The following is a 26172-nucleotide window of genomic DNA, read 5'->3' on the forward strand; positions in this document are numbered from 1 at the left end:
TCTTCCGGCTCCCATGTACCGTAATGGTACCCTTATGACCCGGCATTTTGAGCTGCAAATACACATAACACGGCCGAGCCATGAACTTGGCATAAGTCGGCCGCCCAAACAGAGCATGATATGGGCTTTTGATATTAACCACCTCAAAGGTTAATTTCTCCGCTCTAGAGTCATATTCATCCCCAAAAGATACTTCTAGCTCAATCTTACCAACTGGGTATGCCGACTTACCAGGTACCACACCGTGAAAAACAGTGTTGGACTGTTTAAGATTTTTATCAGTCAATCCCATCCGGCAGAACGTCTCATAGTAGAGGATGTTGATGCTGCTGCCTCCATCCATGAGTACCTTAGTAAACTTGTATCTGAAAGTGCAACTATCCCTAGGTGGTTTTGGTAATTCATAACAACATATAGCTCATTGAGCTAATGCTATTCCAAGATGATTATTTCAGGAAAGCTCAATGATTGGCATGGCATGGATGTGAAAGTGGAACCCTCAAAATGCTAAGGACAAAGGATTGGCTCAAGCTCAAAAGCTCAAGACTCTTCATTTTATATTTTAGTGATCCAAGATCACATTGAGTCTTTAGGAAAAGCCAATACTATTAAGGAGGGATGAGGTGTTGCTTAATGAGCCTCTTGCTTAATGTGCTTAATGATATGCTCCAAAATCCTCAACTACTTTCCCATATCCACATATGACCTAAACCCTAAGCCAAACTCGGTCCTGCCAATTCTTCCTATCCGGCGCCACCGAGTTTCACTTGTCATTAGCCACTGCCAAACCCTAGCAATTCGGTCCTACCGATAAGGATCTCGGTCTCACCGAGATAGGGTTGCAAACTCTCTGTTTCCCTTTCGTAACTTTTCGGTCTTACCGAAAGAGCGAATCGGTCCCACCGAGATTGCAATGTAAACTCAGTGTTTCCCCTTTGTAACTTTTCGGTCTCACCGAGTTCCACTCGGTCTCACCGAAAGAGCAAATCGGTCCCACCGAGTTTGCCTGACCAACTCTCTGGTTAGCTAATTACCAAATTCGGTCTCACCGAGTTTGTGTAATCGGTCTCATCGAGATTACATTATGCCCAAACCCTAACCATATCGTTCCTACCGAGTTGCATGTCAGTCCCACCGAAATTCCTAACGGTCACTAGGTTTACTATTTCGGTCAGACCGAGTTTTCTGATTTGGTCCCACCGAGATTGGTAAATTGTATGTAACGGTTGGATTTTGTGTGGAGGCTATATATACCCCTCCACCTCTTTCTCATTCGATGAGAGAGCCATCAGAACACACACACCATTCCAACTCATGTGTTCTGAGAGAGAACCACCTACTCATGTGTTGAGACCAAGACATTCCATTCCTACCATATGAATCTTGATCTCTAGCCTTCCCAAGTTGCTTTCCACTCAAATCTTCTTTCCACCAAATCCAAATCCTATGAGAGAGAGTTGAGTGTTGGGGAGACTATCATTTGAAGCACAAGAGCAAGGAGTTCATTACCTACACACCATTTGTTACTTCTTGGAGAGTGGTGTCTCCTAGATTGGCTAGGTGTCACTTGGGAGCCTCCGACAAGATTGTGGAGTTGAACCAAGGAGTTTGTAAGGGCAAGGAGATCGCCTACTTCGTGAAGATCTACCGCTAGTGAGGCAAGTCCTTCGTGGGCGATGGCCATGGTGGGATAGACAAGGTTGCTTCTTCGTGGACCCGTTGTGGGTGGTTGCTTCTTCGTGGACCCTTCGAGGGTGGAGCCCTGTGTGGACTCGCGCAACCGTTGCCCTTGGGTGGAGCCCTGTGTGGACTCGCGCAACCGTTACCCTTCGTGGGTTGAAGTCTCCATCAACGTGGATGTAGGATAGCACCACCTATCCGAACCACGGGAAAAACATCTGTGTCTCCAATAGCGTTTGAATTCTCCAAACCCTTCCCTTTACATTCTTGCAAGTTGCATGCTTTACTTTCCGCTGCCAATATACTCTTTGCATGCTTGCTTGAATTGTGTGATGATTGCTTGACTTGTCCTAAAATAGCTAAAATCTGCCAAGAACTAAAATTGGGAAAACGTTAAGTTTTTATTTGGTCAAGTAGTCTAATCACCCCCCTCTAGACATACTTTCGATCCTACAAGTGGTATCAGAGCCAGGTTTCCATTTGCTTGATCTCCATAGCTTATTGTGGTCATAGCCTTGGTTTCACAACCTAGGAGAGTATGGCGTCTAGCGAGGGAAATTATCACCGTAGAGGTCCTTACTTTGATGGTACTAATTTTGCTAGTTGGAAGCATAAAATGAAAATGCATATTCTTGGACATAACCCCGCTGTTTGGGCTATTGTGTGTGTTGGTTTGCAAGGTGACTTCTTTGACGGGAGAGAACCAAACCGTGAAGCTACCGCGGATGAGTTGAAGATGTTGCAATACAATGCTCAAGCTTGTGATATTCTCTTCAACGGATTATGCCCCGAAGAATTCAACAAAATCAGCCGCCTTGAGAATGCAAAGGAAATTTGGGACACTTTGATTGATATGCACGAAGGTACCGACTTCGTCAAGGAATCCAAGTTGGATGTGCTTCAAAGCCAACTTGACAAGTTCAAGATGAAGGATGGTGAAGGTGTCGCTGAAATGTACTCTAGGATTGCTCTCATCACAAATGAGATTGCCGGCTTAGGAAGTGAAGAGATGACCGATAGATTCATCATCAAGAACATCCTAAGAGCCTTGGATGGAAAATATGATATCGTGTGCACATTGATCCAAATGATGCCCAATTACAAAGATCTCAAGCCAACGGAGGTGATTGGAAGAATTGTTGCTCATGAGATGTCACTTAAGGATAAAGAGGAACTTCACAACAAATCAAGTGGTGCCTATAAAGCCTCATGTGAAGCCCCTACATCATCAAGTGAGAAACAAGACTTAAATGAAGAATTGAGCTTAATGGTGAAGAACTTCAACAATTTCTACAAGAGTAGAAGCAAAGATAGAAGCTCCAAGTCAAGGTCCTACAATGACAAAAGATCTTCTAGTCGAGAGCGAAACTGTTACAATTGTGGAAGACCCGGACACTATTCCAATGAGTGTACGGCTCCCTACAAGAGAAGAGAAGATTCTCCAAAAAGAAGAAGCAAAGGATCACCACCAAGAGAGAGAAGGAGTAGAGATGATCGTTATGAACGAAGATACTCACGGAGAAGCAAGGATTCGGAAAGGAAGGAAAAATCATCAAGGAGCTACACAAGACGAAGACATCAAGCTCATGTTGGTGAATGGGTATCCGGCTCCGACTCCGACAGCCACTCCGAGAGAAGTTATCACTCCGACTCCGAAGATACTCAAGATGAAGGTGTTGCCGGTCTAGCACTTGTGTCAACCAACTCCTACGACATATTTGACTCACCAAATGAAGGAATTGGAAGATGCTTCATGGCCAAGGGTCCTAAGGTAACACACCCCAAGTATGTTGATTTCAATAGTGATGAAGATGACTTGTTAGGTGATGATTTGCTTGGTGACAACTCTAGTGATGAATACTATGATGAAAGACCAATTAATCATGCTAAAACGAGTGACAATGATAAGGAGAAGATTGGGGCTCTAACTAAAGAACTAAAAACTCTTAAGTTAGCTCATGACACTATCTTCGAAGATCATCGAGAACTTTTAAGAGCTCATGAGAAACTACGCTTTGAAAAGCTCAATCTTGACCAAGAGCATGAGTTCTTAAAGGCAATCAATGATGATCTCCGCAAAAAAGTTCTTCTTACATTGCCAAGCGTTTACTCTTATCCACTTACATGCCTCAAGTCAAGTCTAACAAGAAAGATTCTTCCTCTAGTAGTAACAATGATCATGCTAAATCCAATATTGTTGCTTCTAGTAGTTCTCTTGATTCCACTAATGATTCTCTTAGCCAAGTTACACTTGAGCAAGAAAATAGCATATTGAAGGGAATTATAGAGAAAGGAGTGTACAAAAGCCTTGCCGGGAGTAAGCAATTCGAGGAAATTGTGCGCAAGCAAGGAATGCACCGGAAGAATCAAGGTGTTGGTTTTGAACAAAAGTTCAATGCCAATGGAGTTGAGTGGGAAGAAGATCAATACCCCAAGACAAAGTTTGTCCCTCAACAAGAGAAGTATATTTCTTACAAGGGGACACAAGCTCAAGATGATCTTCCACCACAAGACTACGAGCAAAAAGGCAAGGACAAGCTTCAAGAGGAAATTGATGCATTTGAAGAAGCTCCTAAGACCTTAGTCAAGTGGATTCCCAAGACTACTTCAAGTTCCACTTCATCAAGTACGACTACAACTCCAAGGATTCCCATCAAGATGATGTGGATCCAAAAGAAGAAGAACTAGAGAGTTCTTGAGGGTGACTCCGCCAACATACTTCACTCTTATCATTTTGGCAAGAACAAGTGCAATCAACTTCCACATCTTGCACTAGTTCAAGGAGTCACACCCTCTTGTTGGTAAGACAAGGGACAAGGTAACCTAAAAGTTTTCATGGACATCATCTTTTGTGTGCATCACTCTATGTCTATGGATATCCTTGTTTGTTCCTTGTGGGACTAACCCATGTAGGTATTGAAAGTGCAATTCACTCATATGGATAGCTCCAAGAGATCTACATCAACATTAAGCATCCACATCTTCAATATCTACATGAAATCATCATCGACAAAACCCAAGGTTAGTTCATCCCTCTTAGGGGGGGATATCACATCTAGGGGGAGCTTTACTCTAAGACTTGAGCTAAAGCAACTCTAAAGATGTGAACACAACAATGCTTTATGTAAAAGTGGTAACCCCACTTGAGCTTAAACAATGAGTATGACCTATGATCAAGTGTTCTCACTTGACTCCTAAGTCAATATACTCATATATAGATGACCTAGTCATCGCAAATTGCTTGATAGATGCTAGAATTGGTTGTGCATGCCTTGCCACATATTTCATTTGCCATCTTATTGTGTGAGCATGTTGGTCGCATATTTTACTCATTCGAGGACATCCACTTGTTGTTTTTGATGGTTCGGCTTTATTTCTTTTTGCCAAGTGGATGGACAAGAATGCCTAAGAACCTCCTCTAGCTATCTATGCTTTTCTCGTCTCAAACTCTATTCATGCCGCATCACAAAATTTGATCAAGTCAGATTCGAGCCACTCTGTGTGAGGAGCGCTCGGAGTCCCCGATTCGTCATAGACTTAAACTTCCAAAACCTCATTATGATTCTCGGTCTGACCGATACTCCACTTCGGTCCTACCGAGATCATTAAGTTGATCTAGGTTTTTGATCTCGGTGCAACCGATTTGAACCTTTCGGTCACACCGAGTTTCAGTAACTGCACGCAGTTATGAATCTCGGTGCCACTGAGTTGTTCCACTCGGTCACACCGACAGGGTCGGGCTATATATAGTCACGGGCAAAATTTGGAAATTTCTCCGAACCCCTTCGCCCGCGCGATAGCCTGCTCTGCCCTTGAGGTCTCCGGATCGTCTTCTCGCCGCCAGCATCCTCCAGTCACTGGTCTCCATCGCCGTCAATGGGAATTCTGCCCCGCCGTTGCCGCTGTAGCAAGTCCCCGCCAAACTAGGGTATGGACTTGATCTTTGTGCTATTCCTCAATCTGATTCCTAGCACATTGTGATCATATTGTTTCTAGCCACGTTTGATAAACTTCTATCCAGTCAAAACGCTCATAGATTAGGTTTGATTCGAAAATTCTAGGTTTAGGTTTCCGCCGAAACCATCTCGGACCCACCGAGTTGAAAAACTCAGTCCCACCGATTTGGCTTATGCCATTGCACAAGTGAGACTTGGTCTGACCGAGAATTACTTATCGGTGTGACCGATTTTTGAACTCAGTGAAACCCTAGCAGTCTCGGTGCCACCGAACTGTGACTCGGTCCTACCGAGTTCACTACTTTAGGTTCCAAAACTGCTTCGGTATCACCGAGTTTGAAAATCGGTAGATCCGAGATGATTTCAGTGGGAAACTAAAACTAAGTTTTTGGATCATTCTTTTTGCAAAAATCTCTGCATTTTGTGATGCTCATCCACTCTATCTCCTCTATAATCTATTCACAGGGTCAGCAGTCAGTTTGCAGCATGTCAGACCAGAGTGATAGCCAGAATCTATCAGAGTAGCAAGTGGTGATGAGTGAGGGCACTAGTCTCTCCAGTTCATCTGATGAAGGCAGCAGGAGCACTCCTAGCAATTTGCCAAAGGCTGCCACGAGACAAAGGAAGAAGAAAACTTCAGACTCTGAAGATGAGGACTATGTGGCAGAGGAAGAGGCCACTTCCAAGAGAATTGAACCAGCTCAAGGCACTAAGCCAGGTCTGAAAATCAAAAGGCCAGCAGGCAGGCAGGCCATGTCAAAGGCTAGAGCCTCAACTGAGAATCCCACTTCCCAAGCGCCAGCTGTAGCTGAGGGCAAGAAAAGGAAGGAGAGGGTGAAGAAGACTGTGGCTAGGGTGCTTGGCAAAGCTTCCATCATGGAAGAAGAAGAGGAAGAAGAGGCAGCTGCACCAGCGCCCAAGGCACCCAAGCTAATGGGTGATGCCATAAGGTCAGGGGCTACTGCATCTAAGCCCAAAGCTGCCTCCAAGCCAAAACCTAAGAGAATACAAGGAGCATTCCTGCAGCTGAGAAGAACAAGGCCCCAGTGCCTGAGACTGTTGCTGAGGATGAGGAAGAAAATGTCCTTCGGAAGCTCAAGCCCAAGATCCCAGACCACAACGATGCACATCCTGTGGCTGAGGATATGAATCTCAGGAGAGACTTAGGGCTCAGGAAGTGGAGAGAAGCAGATCCATATGCATCTAGGAGAAGGACTGTAGTGGACTACAGGTTTCATACCAAGGAGCAGCAGGATTTCTATGAGACAGTGCTACTTGACAAGAAGCCAATTGTATGTGACATGAGATGGGTCGACTGGACCTATATCAAGGACAATGAGGAGTACTACCCTGGAGTATTTGACAGCTTTAGTGCGTGTGGAGTTGCAGACTTTGTTGGGCAGAAGCTCACAAAGTGGAACGAGGAGCTAATCATGCAATTCTACTCCACAACACACTTTTATCCGGATGGCAGGATTACATGGATGTCAGAGGGTACAAGGTACCACTCTACTGTTGAGGAATGGGCGAAGCTGATCAATGCCCCAGAGGAGCAAGCAGATGACTTGGACATTTATGCCAAGAAAAAGATGGACCACAACTCCATGTCCAACATGTACAAGGAGATTCCAAATGAAGCACTTGACACGTTCAAGTTTGGCTCAGTGCATTATCTGCTATCAGGATTGCCTACGATCAACTGGATCCTTAGGCACACCCTTCTGCCCAAGTCTGGAGATCACAAGATGATCAGAGGTCACGCGATCAATTTGCTTCATGTCTTTGACGTGCCTCAAAAATTCAAAGTCATGAGCCTCATAGTGGGAACAATCAAAAGGACTGCGGCAGATCAGAAGAGGAGCTGTGGATATGCCCCTCAGATTCAGGAGCTCATCAACTCCAAGATGGGCACGGGCGTATATTTGTTGGATAAGGAACACCTGCCCATCCGTCCAGATTTCAAAGATAATCAAGTTGTTATGACTGAGAATGAACCATCATCTGCCCATGCACAAGCTCAGAAGGAGAAGGCGAAGAAGGAGAAAGCTGCCAGGATGCCTACTCAAGCGGAGGCATCTGATTACTTCCTGAAAACCAAACAAGAGCAGCTTGGTTACCTGATTGCCTCCACCCTGCGGATTGAGCAGAGTATAGCCACCCTGACTCAGAACCAGGCGAGTTTAGAGAGGATCATGGAACAGAGGTTCTATGACTTGGACATCAAGGTGACAGAGATACAGACTGCCGTGGAGCAGCTCCAGGAGGACATGAATGAGAGGAGAGGCAGGACCACGACTGCTTTTGCGAGGGTGCCACGAGGTCCGAGGTCGTCTGCACTGCCAGTTGCTGACACCAGAGCTACAACGTCTGCACCAGCCACAGCCTCAGTTCCACCAGCTCCAGCATCCACTTCAGCCTCGACTCCGACCACGTCTACCGAAGGCTTCGTCCTTGGAGTGCTCCGAACTCCACCACCACCTGAAGATCAAGCCTGAGCGTCGATCTAGTGCTATGCATTTTCTAGGAACTTTTTGGTAACTTGTTGCCAAAGGGGGAGAAGATGTATAGATCATAGGCTTCGAGAGAGAGTGTGTTGTTTTTCTCTCTTGCTTTATTTGGTGGTTTTTCGAACTTATCTGCTTTTGAGTGCTTGATACTACGTCATTATTTGTGAGACATTGATGATCATGTGTTTGATCATAAGCTACACTTAATGCTTGCTTAATGCCATTATCTTGTGTGATCATTCATTATTCTTGGTGATGAGTGCATGTATTTCACTCTTATCATTTTGAGCGCTCCACCAAGATGTATGTGACATGGAAGAGTAACCCATGACTCTAACTCTTTGTGCATTTGCAGTCCAAAGCAAATTTTAAATATGCACAAATTTAGGGGGAGCTCTTACTTATCACATACTTCTCAAAGCGACGATATATTTCATGTTTATTATCATTTGTCGAAGCTTTGATCTATATGTTGTCATCAATTACCAAAAAGGGGGAGATTGAAAGTGCAACTATCCCTAGGTGGTTTTGGTAATTCATAACAACATATAGCTCATTGAGCTAATGCTATTCCAAGATGATTATTTCAGGAAAGCTCAATGATTGGCATGGCATGGATGTGAAAGTGGAACCCTCAAAATGCTAAGGACAAAGGATTGGCTCAAGCTCAAAAGCTCAAGACTCTTCATTTTATATTTTAGTGATCCAAGATCACATTGAGTCTTTAGGAAAAGCCAATACTATTAAGGAGGGATGAGGTGTTGCTTAATGAGCCTCTTGCTTCATGTGCTTAATGATATGCTCCAAAATCCTCAACTACTTTCCCATATCCACATATGACCTAAACCCTAAGCCAAACTCGGTCCTACCGATTCTTCCTATCCGGCGCCACCGAGTTTCACTTGTCATTAGCCACTGCCAAACCCTAGCAATTCGGTCCTACCGATAAGGATCTCGGTCTCACCGAGATGGGGTTGCAAACTTTCTGTTTCCCTTTCGTAACTTTTCGGTCTTACCGAAAGAGCGAATCGGTCCCACCGAGATTGCAATGTAAACTCAGTGTTTCCCCTTTGTAACTTTTCGGTCTCACCGAGTTCCACTCGGTCTCACCGAAAGAGCAAATCGGTCCCACCGAGTTTGCCTGACCAACTCTCTGGTTAGCTAATTACCAAATTCGGTCTCACCGAGTTTGTGTAATCGGTCTCATCGAGATTACATTATGCCCAAACCCTAACCATATCGTTCCTACCGAGTTGCATGTCAGTCCCACCGAAATTCCTAACGGTCACTAGGTTTACTATTTCGGTCAGACCGAGTTTTCTGATTCGGTCCCACCGAGATTGGTAAATTGTATGTAACGGTTGGATTTTGTGTGGAGGCTATATATACCCCTCCACCTCTTTCTCATTCGATGAGAGAGCCATCAGAACACACACACCATTCCAACTCATATGTTCTGAGAGAGAACCACCTACTCATGTGTTGAGACCAAGACATTCCATTCCTACCATATGAATCTTGATCTCTAGCCTTCCCAAGTTGCTTTCCACTCAAATCTTCTTTACACCAAATCCAAATCCTATGAGAGAGAGTTGAGTGTTGGGGAGACTATCATTTGAAGCACAAGAGCAAGGAGTTCATTACCTACACACCATTTGTTACTTCTTGGAGAGTGGTGTCTCCTAGATTGGCTAGGTGTCACTTGGGAGCCTCCGACAAGATTGTGGAGTTGAACCAAGGAGTTTGTAAGGGCAAGGAGATCGCCTACTTCGTGAAGATCTACCACTAGTGAGGCAAGTCCTTCGTGGGCGATGGCCATGGTGGGATAGACAAGGTTGCTTCTTCGTGGACCCGTTGTGGGTGGTTGCTTCTTCGTGGACCCTTCGTGGGTGGAGCCCTGTGTGGACTCGCGCAACCGTTGCCCTTGGGTGGAGCCCTGTGTGGACTCGCGCAACCATTACCCTTCGTGGGTTGAAGTCTCCATCAACGTGGATGTAGGATAGCACCACCTATCCGAACCACGGGAAAAACATCCGTGTCTCCAATAGCGTTTGAATTCTCCAAACCCTTCCCTTTACATTCTTGCCAGTTGCATGCTTTACTTTCCGCTGCCAATATACTCTTTGCATGCTTGCTTGAATTGTGTGATGATTGCTTGACTTGTCCTAAAATAGCTAAAATCTGCCAAGAACTAAAATTGGGAAAAGGTTAAGTTTTTATTTGGTCAAGTAGTCTAATCACCCCCCTCTAGACATACTTTCGATCCTACAGTATCCACCAACCTGAGGTGCCACTACCAAAGCCAAGTGACCCGGGTTATCAACCCGGGGCGGGTGATCCTCTCTGCTCCACACAATAGGCTGCTCTGACCAACGTAGATAACGTGGAACCGCCGGCTCAACGGCATTGACGGCTCTCTTGTGAAGTTTCTGGTCCCTCTTACATAAGCTGGTGGTAAATACATGATATTGCCCACTACTCAGCTGCTTCGGGTTGCTCTGATAACCGGATTGCTGCTGCTGATTACCCTGGCCGGGTTGCTGATTATATCCTCCTTGGTGACCAGGATAACCTTGACCGTGAAAACCTCCTCCGCCTGAACCGGTGCCCGGGCCCTGAAAGCCGCCTCCACCTGAACCGCCACCTGGGCCGTGACCCCCATCAAACGTATTTGAATTTTTAAATGCCTTCATGATCGTGCAATCTTTCCACAGGTGAGTGGCTGGTTTCTCCCAGGTGTCGTGCTTTGGACAAGGTTCATTCAACAACTGCTCCAGGGTGGGGCCTGACCCGCCCGATCGAGGGGGCTATCTGCCCTTGCGCCGTTGATTACCTCCCTGTGCGTTAGTATTAGCAACAAACTCATATGCCTTACGTTTATTACCTCCCTGATTTGCCGGGTTATGCTGGTGACCCTTGCCGTTGCCGTTCTTCTTTCCCTTTGTTGCCTTTTCTTCGTCAGACACCGGATCCTTGGTGGTATCAGAATTAGCATTCTTAAAGAGAGCCGCCATCAACGTTCCCATGTCATTACAGTCACGTTTGAGCCGCCCCAGCTTCTGCTTTAGAGGTTCAAAACGGCAATTTTTCTCCAACATTAAAACCGCTGAGCCGGCGTCCATTTTATCAGATGAATGTATTATCTCTTTGACCCGGCGCACCCAATGGGTTGTGGATTCACCATCCTCTTGTTTGCAATTGGTCAGGTCCACAATCAACATAGGCTGCTTACACGTGTCCTTAAAGTTCTGGATGAACCGGGCTTTCAACTCTGCCCATGAGCCGATAGAATTGGGTGGCAATCCCTTCAACCAAGTACGAGCTGTTCCATCCAACATCATGGTAAAATACTTGGCCATTGCAGCGTCGCTAACCTCCAATAGTTCCATAGCCATCTCATAACTCTCAATCCAAGCCCCGGCTGTAGGTCAGCCGTGTAATTATGCACCTTACGAGGCCCACTGAAGTCTTTTGGCAACCGCTCATTGCGTATGGCCGGCACCAAGCAAGGCACACCTCCGGTTCTTGTGGCTACTCCTGCCTCAACTGAGGTTGCTGGATAAGCCGGAAAGGTTTGATGAGTGCTACGTCTTGAGCTTGCGTTGGTTTTCTCGAAGAGGAAGGGATGATGCAGCAGAGTAGCGTAAGTATTTCCCTCAGTTTTTGAGAACCAAAGTATCAATCCAGTAGGAGGCCACACTCAAGTCCCTCGTACCTGCACAAAGTGATAGCTACTCGCAACCAACGCGATTAGGGGTTGTCAATCCCTTCACGGTCACTTACGAGAGTGAGATCTGATAGATATAATATTTTTTGGTATTTTTGGTATAAATATGCAAAGTAAAAAGCAAAGCAAGATTAAAGTGATGGAGATTGATATGATGAGAATAGACTCGGGGGCCATAGGTTTCACTAGTGGCTTCTCTCAAGAGCATAAGTATTCTACGGTGGGTGAACAAATTACTGTTGAGCAATTGACAGAATTGAGCATAGTTATGAGAATATCTAGGCATGGTCATGTATATAGGCATCACGTCCGTGACAAGTAGATCGAAACGATTCTGCATCTACTACTATTACTCCACTCATCGACCGCTATCCAGCATGCATCTAGAGTATTAAGTTAAAAACAGAGCAACGCCTTAAGCAAGATGACATGATGTAGAGAGATAAATTCATGCAATATGAAATAAACCCCATCTTGTTATCCTCGATGGCAACGATGCAATACGTGCCTTGCTGCCCCTTCTGTCACTGGGTAAGGACACCGCAAGATCGAACCCAAAGCTAAGCACTTCTCCCATGGCAAGAACTACCAATCTAGTTGGCCAAACCAAACGGATAATTCGAAGAGACTTGCAAAGATAACCAATCATACATAAAAGAATTCAGAGAAGATTCAAATATTATTCATAGATAGACTTGATCATAAACCCACAATTCATCGGTCTCAACAAACACACCGCAAAAAGAAGATTACATCGAATAGATCTCCACAAGAGAGGGGGAGAACTTTGTATTGAGATTCAAAGAGAGAGAAGAAGCCATCTAGCTACTAACTATGGACCCAAAGGTCTGAGGTAAACTACTCACACTTCATCGGAGAGGCTATGATGATGTAGAAGCCCTCCGTGACGAAGGCCCTCTTTCGGCGGAGCTCTGGAACAGGCCCCAAGATGGGATCAGAAAGTTGCGGCGGTGGAATTAGGTTTTTGGCTCCTGTTCTGATCGTTTGGGGGTACGTGTGTATATATAGGAGGAAGAAGTATGTCGGAGGAGCAACGAGGGGCCCACAAGGCAGGGGGCGTGCCCTAGGGGGGGCGCCCCCCACCCTCGTGACCGCCTCTTTTGTTCCTTGGAGCAGGGTCCAAGTCTCCTGGATCACGTTCGGTGAGAAAATCACGTTCCCGAAGATTTTATTCCGTTTGGACTCCGTTTGATATTCCGTTTCTTCGAAACACTGAAATAGGCAAAAAAAAACAACAATTCTGGGCTGGGCCTTCGGTTAATAGGTTAGTCACAAAAATAATATAAAAGTGGAAAATAAAGCCCAATATAGTCCAAAACAGTAGATAATATAGCATGGAACAATCAAAAATTATAGATATGTTGGAGACGTATCAATGAGCCGCCCGCTCTGCCGCCTTTTGAGTCGCTCGTTCCGCCTCTTGACGAATCCTCTCTTGATCCGCTAAATTAAGGGCTCTAGCCCGCACCGGCTCATGCCTATATGGCAGGTTGTGGCGCTGAGCATTACTTGACATCTCTGCAGACTCCATGTGCCTACTGTAACTCGGGCTCCGGCTTGGGCTAGGAGTTAAATGGATCCTATCTCGACTGTAGGAGTATGCATCCTGCTGGGCCAGAGCTATTTGAAGTAGTTCTCTTACCCTCCGGGTTTCAATTGCTGCCGGCGAGTCGCCTTCCATCGGGAGAGCCTCCAAACGAGCCGACACTGCGATGAATTTTCCCAGAGGGTTGGAGAAGTGACCTGGAGGCGTTGGCACATAATGAGGAGGAGCTGTGTTTATACGAGGTGGCTCCATGGCGTGTGGCTGAACTGGTGCACCGGGTGTCGTGACCCGGTTTGCCTCCGGCGGGTTGCTCCCCCCAGCCCCGGGTGTATGGAACAGGTTCCTCGGATCCAGCGTCAGAGGTATATGCGACTAAGTTTTCTGATGCCTCCTCCTCATGACCTCGTTCGATGCGTTAAGATCCACCGAGAGCCGGAAAGTTTCTTCTTGAAGTTGTTGAGCACGAGCATCCAAAGCTTCTCGTTCTGCCGCCATCCGGGTCTCCTCCGCGGCTAGATTTTCCTTGGCTCGCACCATCTCCTCACGCACGCGTGCCACCTCTGCATCGTGCTGGGCATTATCCGCCGGCTCTACCACAGCGGTTAACAGAGTCATCAGCTTATCCATGAGGTCCATTAAAATCTGGGCCGGGGGGCGCGCGGGGTCTCCTGACCCGGCTGCAGCCGACCCGGTAGCTGCTGCTGTCGCTCCGGTAGAGTTATGTCCGGGCTGTGTGCCCGCCATGAAGACTCTGGCCCAATTTGGCGGCTCAAAGGGGTCCAGAATACTGCTGCCATCGGAACAACCCCCGAGCATGCCGTCTTGTAACTGGTACAGAGAGTCCATCTCACCTTTTGATGATGTAGTGTCAGAACAGACGGCCGTCTCACCGCCCATTACCGATCCTTCAGAGTATTCACCACCGTGGATGCAGCCCACGAAGGCATGCTTCACGACAGATTGAACATGGGCGGTCCTTGCGCGCTGAGCCGTTTCGATGAGGTCGTTGTGGACGTCCGGCTCAGGGCCCGACTCGCCGATCCGACCGATGAAGACGTGAATTCCGCCGAAGGGGACCCGGTACCCATACTCGATTGAGCCGCCATCAGGGCCCCAGCCTTCGTCGTCTATGTAGAGCTTGCCGCGACGACTCTTGGTCATCCAGCCCACAGCGTATCCCTTGAGCCCTTCGAAGTTTCCCTTCAAGAACTCAAATCCACCGTGCGCTGGCCCCACGGTGGGCGCCAACTGTCGTGGAGTTGACACGGCAGATGTCCTAGAGCAAGGACTTAGTCGTAGGGCCATCGCACTAGGAAGCTTAAAGGGGTTAATCGGGACAAAGGACACGAGAGAGTTTTTATACTAGTTCGGCCCCTTACGATGAAGGTAAAAGCCTACATCTAGTTGGGTTTGGTATTGCTGAGGTTTCGATCTCCAAGGGGCTCAACTCGCCGGCTTGGTTCTTGATCTGGTTGTTTCTTGTCCTAAGCCACCGCCGGGTTGTCCCCTTATATACACGGGTGGACGCCTGGCGGCCTACAGAGTCCCGGCCGGCTCATAAAACGTGTCCGGCTCGGTGACCTCTTTTATATGCCTTTCTTTACATATGGCGGTTTACAATGTTGGGTCTCAAGCTGCCTTTGGGCTTAGACCTTCTACAAGCCTTAATAAACTATCACTTTGAATATTACTGGGCTTTCTTTTTGTAACCCGCCATTGGGGTTGACCCGGCCCCTCCTGGGCGGGTCATACCTGGTAACTATATCCCCAACAAGTGTGTTGAATATTATGAGAAGTTTGATGCTTGATAATTGTTTTGAGATATGAAGATGGTGATATTAAAGTTGTGCTAGTTGAGTAGTTGTGAATTTGAGAAATACTTGTGTTAAAGTTTGTGATTCCCGTAGCATGCACGTATGGTGAACCGTTTTGTGATGAAGTCGGAGCATGATTTATTTATTGATTGTCTTCCTTATGTGTGGCGGTCGGGGACGAGCGATGGTCTTTCCCTACCAATCTATCCCCCTAGGAGCATGCACGTAATACTTTGCTTTGATAACTTGTAGATTTTTGCAATAAGTATATGAGTTCTTTATGACTAATGTTGAGTGCATGGATCATACGCACTCTCGCCCTTCCACCATTGCTAGCCTCTCTAATACCGCGCACCTTTCGCCGGTATCATACACCCACCATATACCTTCCTCAAAACAGCCACCATACCTACCTATTATGGCATTTCCATAGCCATTCCGAGATATATTGTCATGCAACTTTCCACCGTTCCGTTTATTATGACACACTCCATCATTGTCATATTGCTTAGCATGATCATGTAGTTGACATCGTATTTGTGGAAAAGCCACCATTCATAATTCTTTCATACATGTCACTCTTGATTCATTGCATATCCCGGTACACCGCCGGAGGCATTCATATAGAGTCATATTTTGTTCTAAGTATCGAGTTGTAATTGTTGAGTTATAAGAAAATAAAAGTGTGATGATCATCATTGTTAGAGCATTGTCCCAAGTGAGGAAAGGATGATGGAGACTATTATTCCCCCACAAGTCGGGATGAGACTTCGGACGAAAAATAAAAAAAGGAAGGAAAGAGGCCATAAAAAAGAAAGAGAAAATGCCCAAATAAAAAAAGAGAAAAAGAGAGAGAAAAAGAGAGAAGGGACAATGCTACTATCCTTTTACCACACTTGTGCTTCAAAGTAGCACCATGATATTCATAGTAGAGAGTCTCTCATTTCGTCACTTTCATATACTAGTGGGAATTTTTCATTATAAAACTTGGCTTGTATATTCCAATGATGGGCTTCCTCAAATTGCCCTAGGTCTTCGTGAGCAAGCAAGTTGGATGCACACCCACTTAGTTCTTTTGTTGAGCTTTCATATACTTATAGCTCTAGTGCATCCGTTGCATGGCAATCCCTACTCACTCACATTGATATCTATTGATGGGCATCTCCATAGCCCGTTGGTACGCCTAGTTGATGTGAGACTATCTTCTCCCTTTTTGTCTTCTCCACAACCACCATTCTATTCCACCTATAGTGCTATATCCATGGCTCACGCTCATGTATTGCGTGAAAATTGAAAAAGTTTTGAGAATGTCAAAAGTATGAAACAATTGCTTGGCTTGTCATCGGGGTTGTGCATGATTTAAATACTTTGTGTGGTGAAGATAGAGCATAGCCAGACTATATGATTTTCTAGGGATAACTTTCTTTGGCCATGTTATTTTGAGAAGACATGATTGCTTTATTAGTATGCTTGAAGTATTATTATTTTTATGTCAATATGAACCTTTATCTTGAATCTTCCGGATCTGAATATTCATATCACAATTAAGAAGAATTACATTAAAATTATGCCGAGTAGAACTCCGCATCAAAAATTCTGTTTTTATCATTTACCTACTCGAGGACGAGCAGGAATTAAGCTTGGGGATGATTGATACGTCTCCAACGTATCTATAATTTTTGATTGCTCCATGCTATATTATCTACTGTTTTGGACATTATCGGGCTTTATTATCCACTTTCATATTATTTTTGGGACTAATCTATTAACCGGAGGCCCAGCCCAGAATTTTTGTTTTTTTGCTTATTTTAGGGTTTCGAAGAAGAGGAATATCAAACGGAGTCCAAACGGAATGAAACCTTCGGGAACGTGATTTTCTCAACGAACAAGACCCAGGAGACTTGGACCCTACGTCAAGACACAAAAGAGGAGGCCACGAGGTAGGGGGCGCGCCTACCCCCCAGGCGCGCCCTCCACCCTCGTGGGCCCCCTGTTGCTCCACCGACGTACTCCTTCCTCCTATATATACCTACGTACCCCCAAACGATCAGATACGGAGCCAAAACCCTAATTCCACCACCGCAACTTTCTGTATCCACGAGATCCCATCTTGGGGCCTGTTCCGGAGCTCCACCGGAGGGGGCATCGATCACGGAGGGCTTCTACATCATCACCATAGCCCCTCCGATGAAGTGTGAGTAGTTTACCTCAGACCTATGGGTCCATAGTTACTAGCTAGATGGCTTCTTCTCTCTTTTTGGATCTCAATACAATGTTCTCCCCCTCTCTTGTGGAGAACTATTCGATGTAATCTTCTTTTTGCAGTGTGTTTGTTGAGACCGATGAATTGTGGGTTTATGATCAAGTCTATCTATGAACAATATTTGAATCTTCTGTGAATTCTTTTATGTATGATTGGTTATCTTTGCAAGTCTCTTCGAATTATTAGTTTGGTTTGGCCTACTAGATTGATCTTTCTTGCAATGGGAGAAGTGCTTAGCTTTGGATTCAATCTTGCGGTGTCCTTTCCCAGTGACAGTAGGGGCAGCAAGGCACGTATTGTATTGTTGCCATCAAGGATAACAAGACTGGGTTTTCATCATATTGCATGAGTTTATCCCTCTACATCATGTCATCTTGCTTAAGGCATTACTCTGTTTTCATTAATTTAATACTCTAGATGCATGCTGGATAGCGGTCGATGAGTGGAGTAATAGTAGTAGATGCAGGCAGGAGTCGGTCTACTTGTCTCGGACGTGATGCCTATATACATGATCATGCCTAGATATTCTCATAACTATGTTCAATTCTGTCAATTGCTCAACAGTAATTTGTTCACCCACCGTAGAATACTTATGCTCTTGAGAGAAGCCACTAGTGAAACCTATGGCCCCCGGGTCTATCTTCATCATATTAATCTTCCGATACTTTGTTATTTACTTTGCTTTTATTTTACTTTGCATCTTTATCATAAAAATACCAAAAATATTATCTTATCATATCTATCAGATCTCACTCTCGTAAGTGGCCGTGTAGGGATTAACAACCCCTTATCGCGTTGGTTGCGAGGATTTATTTGTTTTGTGCAGGTGCGAGGGACTCGCGCGTAGCCTCCTACCGGATTGATACCTTGGTTCTCAAAAACTGAGGGAAATACTTACGCTACTCTGCTGCATCATCCCTTCTCTTTGGGGAAAACCAACGCAGTGCTCAAGAGGTAGCAGGTATCAACAGCTATAGCAACAATGACAGGCTATGCATCAGAATAGGATTACGGAAAGCAGTAGCATGCTACACTACTCTAATGCAAGCAGTAGAGAGAAGAGTAGGCGATATCTGGTGATCAGGGGGGGCTTGCCTGGTTGCTCTGGCAAGAAGGGTTCGTCGTCGATGTAGTCGATCTCAGGGGTACCGGCATCGGTCCCGGGGTCTACCGGAAAGAAGTAACAAGGGGAGAACACAATAAATAACAGAGCAATCAAAGCATCACAAAGCATAACATGGCAATACATGTACTAGGTGATATCGGAAAAGGGGGGAAACATCCGGGAAAGTATTCCCGGTGTTACGCGTTTTCAGACAGATGAACCGGAGGTGAAATGTTGCAGGTTCGCTATGCTAGGGACGCTGGCTGACGAATGGGTTGCGTATTCGAATTCGTCTCGTCGTTCTGAGCAACTTTCATGTACAAAGTTTTTCCATCCGAACTACGGTTTATTTTATATTGATTTTAAAAGATTTAAATCATTTATAGCATTTATTTAATTATTTTTAATTCAACATTATCCAGAACAGCGCATGCTGACGTCAGCATAACGTCAACATGACGTTAGCGGTCAACAGGGGTGTTGACTGGTCAAACTGACGTGTGGGACCCACCTATCATTGTCTAACTAACTAACTATTTAGTTAGATTAATTAGCAGGTTAATTAGGTTTAATAGTTAGTTAACATGATTAATTTAGTTAATTAATTCTTTAATTAATTAATTAATTAATTAATATTTTAATTATTAATAATTATTTTTTAATTAATTCTCCTTCTTCTTTTTTATAACGTTTTGGGGTGGGGCCCCCTTGTCATAGGCCAGATGCCTTAATGGACGCTGGGCAAAAGGGGCAGCGGGCAAAGCCGCAGCCCGCCCTGGTAGTGAGGCGAGGCCGCGTCGACGCTGGTTTCGGGCGCGGGCGCCGGCGGTCATGGCCAGAAGCTGGCAAGGCCGAGCGCGCCCGGCAGAGGATTGCGCCGGCGGTCAGCAGTGGCGGGATGGGAGCGAACGACGATGCGGCAGAGGCCAGGAGAGAGGCGCGGGGCACGGGGAGTGAGCAGCTCTAGATGGTCGCAGCGGTGGCGGGTGGGGCGGCGCGACGAGTGGAGGCGCGCGATGGCGTGGGGCGAGCAGGGGAGGTAGCTGGCACAGGGGGGCAGCATCACAGCGGCGGGTAGGTGCGACGCGGCTATGCGCGGTGACGCATGGCCAGGCGCGCGCGGGAGTGTGGCCGGAGCTGCGGTGGCCAGGGGGTGCGGGCGCTGGTAGCAGAGTGGCGAAGCAGGAGCAGCGCAACAGCAGGGACGGTTGCAGTTGGCGATGTGAGCGGCAGCGGGCGACGGCGAGCGTGGCGGAGGCGCGGCCACACATAGGCGGCCGACAGCGGGGCACCGCGGGGTGTGGCTCGGGCGCAGGGCACGGCGGCGCTCGGCCACGTGAGCAGGGGAGCGACGCGCGGCGGCAGTGCGTAGAGGCGACGCACGGGCGCGCGTGTGGCCACGTGAGCGCGTGCATGGGCACGGGACGGCGGGCACGACGACGTCCATCGCGGGGAAAGGGTAGAGGGGAGAGGCTGGAGCCTCACTTGCGGTGTAGGGAAACGACAGCGTGCTCGAGGAGGAGGACGAGGAGGCGACGGCGGCAGGGCGAGGTGGCGCCGGCGATTCGGCGACGGCGCACAACAGCGGGGGCGAAGGGGTCGGGGCGACGAGCGGCTTCGGGTCAGGCGGCGCCGCGCGCGAGGAGAGGCGGCGCGGGGTCGAGGTGGTGGTGAGGGGCGACGGTGATGGGTCGGGGCGGTTCACTCGATCCCGATCCAGAACGCGTGTAGGATGAGAGTGGGGATCGTGTGGAGGGGGGTTAGGGTTTCGGTGCCCCCTGGTGGGGGGTTATTGGCCTGGGGCTAGGTCAGCCTGGTGGCCTAGTTGCCAGTTGGGCCGGTCGGCCCAGTTGGGGGGTGGTCCTTTCTCTTATATATATATATATATATATATATATATATATATATATATATATATATATATATGTTCTTTATTTTAGTTTCTTTTAATTATACTTTTTACTTAATATTAAAATGAACCCTAAAATAGTAATACCACAAAACCCACTGCCCCAAAAAGGTTTTATCCCAAAATAATTTAGTTTAGAATTTTATTAATTATGAAAGCCTTTAAATATCGGTTTTTGCTACTATTTTATTCACCTTGGAGTATTTAAACTTTTTTTAAAGTGAGGTTTCTTCTCCACAGTTACCTATGCATTATTTGGCACAATCCGAACATTTTAGTTTTAAAGTTTGAAAACTTTTATTGTTCGACTTAGATTTTGAATACGAATTTGAATCGGTTTCGAAGCAAGGTGAGTTTATCAATAGTAATCAAGGTGACGTGGCATCATTAGTAGGGAATTACTGTAGCTTAATTATTCGGGCGTCACAGTATTGTCATCAACCACCAAAGGGGGGAGATTGTAAGGGCATTTTCCATCTTAAGTGTTTTTTGGTGTTTATGAGAATGCAATTTGCGGACTAATCGTGTGACTAAGCTTCACACATATACTCTAGTTCACACAAGATGGTTGGGCACCCCTCCGGACAGAAAAGAGTGAAGACTGCATTTTCGACGTGTTTATTTCTTTGTTCTTAGAAAATATGTACTATTAAGAGGGGATGCACATCGGAAGGTACTGGTTGAATCAAACACGTACACATCCATATATTGCACCCACATATTACCTTTCGTTTCGAGGGGAGTGTTCCTTATTCAACCATGTGTAGAAATCTTGTTCAGAGCAGTTATGCCCCGTGTATAGGCGGTTGTACCACTCATCCGGTTCTCCTGGTAGGACTACCACACGAGGGGTGATTCCCTCGTGTGGGCTTACTAGTTGTACTGGTGTCCCGCATGCGGTTGTACCGCATGGGACTTAACATCCTCACCTGACACTATCGGCCAGTTGTTCTGGCCCTTGAACCGCCACAACTACAGGGAAAAGGGTCATTCCTTTTGGTATAACGGCGGTACATGGCGGTGGTCCGCCGGCTGTTCCAGCTAAAGTGTTGGCAGCAGTTCTACTAGCAGCCTTATACCGCTCGAACCACTGCATATAAGGTGATTTCTTCTGGTGGTGAGTAGTACACAGGCGGTGCCCCCGCGGTTGTTCCGGCAAATACTTATTTAGCGGTATAACTGGCCACCCGGCGATTGTACCGCCCTGACTCTGCAAAGTGAGGTATTCTGCATTGGGCGGTTGTACCACCCCTATGCGATTTTGCACATAACGGTTGGATTTGGAGGATGCTATAAAAATGGGAGGTTCTTCCACCTCCACTTACCTCTTACCTCTCTCTCTCTCCTCCACTTTTACCCCAAGCTTGTTCTTGTCTGATCTCCTTCTCTAGCCAACCAAACTTGTTGATTTGTTAGGCATTAAGGGAGAAGACCCATATCTATACTTCCACCAAAGGAAGTTTGATTCCCCCATACTTTCACTTGCATCTTGTTACTCTTGGGTTTGGGTGTTTGAGCACCCTGGAAGGAAGAGATCATCTTGGAGCCACATTCCATTGTGGTGAAGCTTCGTGGTGGTGTTGGAAACCTTCAATTAACTTTTGGAGAGAGAGTCAACCTTGTTCGTAAAGGTTTCGGTTGGCACCTTCAAGGGCACCGCTAGTGGATGCGCGACCCCTTGCATCGTGCGAGTGTGTGATTGTGCCTCCACACCTCTCCAATGAAGACGTACCTCCCCCAAAGGAAGGGACTTCGAAAACACATCCTCGTCTCCATCAACTTCACTTATGGTTACTTCGTACCTTTTCTTTGTGCAAGCTTGTATTGTGTGTTTTACCTTGTGCTTGCACTTGTTGTCGTGTTGCTTGTCATATAGGTTGTCCACCTAATTGCATATCTAGACAACATATCTTTGTTGTAAAGACTAAAATTTGTGCAGAGGTTAAAAATTGTTAGTCACCCATCCACCCTCCCTCTTGTTGACCATATCGATCCTTTCAGAATTAGTGAACGTTTTATAAATTCATGAATATTTGTGTATTTTTTGAACATTTTTTGAATCTATGAGCATTTTTCAAAACTCGGAACATCGTTTGAAATTCATGAACTTTGTTTAAATTCTTGAACATTGTTTTAGCTCTCCGAGCAGGTGCACTCCATCATCGCACAGAGGGGCGAATAGGGCCTTCCATAGCACCGGCCATAATTGACGTATGAAAAAGAAATTCAAACATGCATTGATCCTTTCGATCCAATTTTTTTTGAGTGAACCCTCCGATCCAAAATAAGTGTGTGGTTTTAGTTTAAATTTTGGATAGGAAGGAGTAGCAGATTCAGCCCAACTAAGGCCTAAACGGAGCCCACATAATGCACCAACCGAAAAGGAGAAGGCAAAAAAAAAAAGATCCGAAACCCCTGACCTGCGCGCCTGTCCATCCCAGCATGGCCGCCGCCTCGTCCTCCTCCTGCGGCGGCGCCGGCTGCGGGGCCCACTGCTCCTCCTCCACCTCGTCATCCGTAGAGGATGCTCCGGAGGGGATTCTGGACCGTCTCTCCATATCCGGTGCCGCTGCCTCCTGCGGCAAGTGCGGCGGCGGCGCCGTCGTCGTGGTTGCCGGAGGCGTCGGTCTGTGCGGCGAGTGCTTGCGCGCCCAGCTGTTCGGGAAGTTCAAGCTCGCCGTCACAAGCAGCGCCATGGTTCGGCCAACCGACTCCGTCCTCGTCGCCTTCTCCGGCGGCCCCGCCTCCAGGTTCACTTTCCCCTCTTTTTCCTTGGTGATTCCTAATTTTTTGTACTGCTCAGCGTTGCTTACTTTGCACACTTATTGTTACGATCCCTTGAAATGAATTGTTGATGCGTGTGCTCTAGGGTGGCTCTGCAATTCATACATGAGATGCGGTCCAAGGCAATCGAAAGCTGGGACGCCAGCAATTCGCAAGCCCTACCGGTCTTCAATGTTGGGGTGGCCTTTGTCAACGAGAGTGCTTTGTTGTCAAAGACCGAATGTGAAGTTGAGCAGGCAACTGAAGATATAAAGTCAATTGTGTCGAGTTTGTTACCGGGAGATAAAGCAATGCACCTTGCCTCTCTTGATGATGTGTTCTCCTCGGAATCAAAAGATGGGGAAAGCAGGCTGAGGGAGCTAGTTGGCATGATTGCTGATGATACTGGGAGGGAGGATCTTCTTCAGTGCTTGCGCATGCTTTCGTTGCAGAAGGTTCTTTTTTTGTTATCAGTGATTGCACATGCTTCGATTGCAAATTGTCATTTAATCTACATGATGTTGCGTTGTGCTTTCCATTCAGTGATTAAAGTCAGATTTACCATTACAACTTATACGTTCTTCAGATTGCACTGGAAAATGGGTACACCAAGATCATGCTGGGATCATGTGCTTCTACAATAGCATGTCATGTGCTATCTGCAACAGTAAAGGTATGTAGCAGATGCCTGTTCCCCTTATGATTTGTTCGCCTGTTGATAGTTCAAGAGAACATGAGAAACTTAGAGGAATTGCTAATTATATCCAGGGCCAAGGTTATTCCTTACCAGCTGATATCCAATATGTTGATACACGGTGGGAAGTGCCTGTCGTTCTTCCACTTCGTGATTGCCTGGCCCAAGAGCTTAGACTGCTCTGTGAATTTGATAGGTAAGATAAGCATTCACATTTTTCTTTTGTTGAATTGTACTCCTGATACTGTTTATTCTAACTGGTTATGTGCTTAGTTTAAAGACACAGCAACTTCTTGATAGGCCTTGCAGTGGCATCAATGGCTTAGTCGCATCTTTTGTTGCACGACTAAGGGTAAGTAAGTTCGTTCCTTGCATGGCGCACTGGACTTACATATAATGTTGAGTTCACTGACACCAAACTGAGCTGAAGATCTAATTATATTCTTGTTCAGTGATTGCTTTCGTTAATTGCTTGCAGCAAGCGCAAGTTGTAATCTTACAGGTCATTAATTTCCATTGACAGGAGGAGAATCCTTCTCGTGAGCATACTATTGTAAGAACTGCACAAAAACTTAAGCCATTCCCTTTTAACAAGTTCTCAGCAAATGGCTATCATGATTTCCTGCCGTCGCGGCTGCGTCCCAAGTTCCAGGATGTTGACAACGATGAGTCTGCTTTCTCTGAGCTTCTCTGCCTGATATGTCGAAGTCCATTCAGTGAATCAGAACTCCAGAATTTGGAAAGCACAAGGCACAAGTCTCAGAAGAAAATTGATCTATATACTGCTTATTGCTGTCAAAGCTGTCATTTCCAGATTCTACCAGGTGGTAGAGACCTGTATGACCATTTCTTTTCACTACTACCAAGGTTCTGGACTGAGAGAGTAGATACTGCATCTGCCAGCCATAGCTCGCTAAGGTGAGGCTGATGTCTTTATCCCAATGAGTTGCTTCACGGTCTTTATAGCTATAGTGCATGTGCATGTTATCAGTAGTTAAGCAAATCAAAACACTGAACCTTTGGATGTTACAACTTCTTTGTTAGGATAATGTTTAATTGAATGTGCCCACTTGTTTCTCTATGTGCAGTTACTCCATTGATTTGGCCATGTATTATTTTCTTGTTCTTTTTGATAGTGCACTGATTCAGTGAGCTATTGATAACTTTTGTTCCAGAGATCAAATAGAAGACTATCTTCTTGAAGACGATGATGATGGGAACTGACACTTGTTCATTGAGTGAATCCCAAACTTACTGTAAGAAAGAATCTTTGACTGATGATTTAATTTTTTGCAGTCACAATTTACTCGGCATACTTTAACATCCGGTTACTGGTTTTATACTGACACATATGCTTGGATTGTTTTGTTTGTAGTGCCAGAAGCCTGCAGAGATTCCTTCCTAGTTGGGCCTCACAAATCATGACATAAACCAAACTTGCTTGGGATAACAGTGTTTGCATCTAGTAAGGCACTGGTTTATTCAGACTTCTGCCATATTCTTAGAATTGCCCGCATTATATTATTTATTTAATTTTCTGGTGTACCTGTAAGTCCTTCCTCAAGTTAAAACATGTAGAGTGATAAAGGAAACCATCACTTGCCAGCAGTTTTGCACTGATCTCAGACAATTGACTTTGGGTAGCTGCAGGTTCCCAACTTCCATGTGATTACAGTATTCTGATTGGTCTCATCTACTGTACCAACTATTTGCCTGCAAGATTGTAATCAGATGAATTTACCAAATGGGTTTACAACAACTATGTGCTGTATAAACTTTTGTACTAATCTGTTACACTGTTGCATTTGTCACTCTTATGCATTCTGATATTGGCTTAATCATTTTGTAGCAAAATTGAAGGAATACACAGTCTGTTACGAATTGAAAATGACGAACATGCATACACATCACCTATTGCAAACAATATTAGAAATTGCGGCAAACAAATGGCAAGGCCACTACAAAACAGTGGTCCCTCATGCACTATGATCTGTATAACTATCTTATCAACATATGTTTACTACATTATCATGTTACTCCTGCACATTTCCTTTCCGAGACAGTTAAGTCCTTCTCTACAGTTCTTTGACTGTCATTTTCTTTTGCACTTAGGCGCATTGTCTCTTCTACTGACCAGTATACACACTACAATTGTGTATTAGAATAGATTCTCTTTTCCAAAAAAAT

General features: G+C 45.9%; 1 protein-coding gene across 1 annotated transcript; it reads left to right on the forward strand.

The window, feature by feature from the left end:
* Nucleotides 1-22908: 22908 nt before the first annotated feature.
* Nucleotides 22909-25802, forward strand: LOC125508583 (Adenine nucleotide alpha hydrolases-like superfamily protein). Its single transcript, XM_048673335.2, has 8 exons — nucleotides 22909-23278; nucleotides 23398-23746; nucleotides 23878-23964; nucleotides 24060-24181; nucleotides 24259-24337; nucleotides 24509-24903; nucleotides 25161-25241; nucleotides 25361-25802. Exons 1-7 carry the CDS (start codon nucleotides 22971-22973, stop codon nucleotides 25207-25209), a joined length of 1389 nt encoding a protein of 462 aa, XP_048529292.1. The 5' UTR covers nucleotides 22909-22970; the 3' UTR covers nucleotides 25210-25241; nucleotides 25361-25802.
* The last annotated feature ends 370 nt before the right edge of the window (nucleotides 25803-26172 follow it).

This window comes from Triticum urartu, chromosome 5A, assembly GCF_056163025.1.
Source record: "Triticum urartu cultivar PI428250 chromosome 5A, HENAU_Tu73, whole genome shotgun sequence".
NCBI lineage: Eukaryota > Viridiplantae > Streptophyta > Magnoliopsida > Poales > Poaceae > Triticum > Triticum urartu.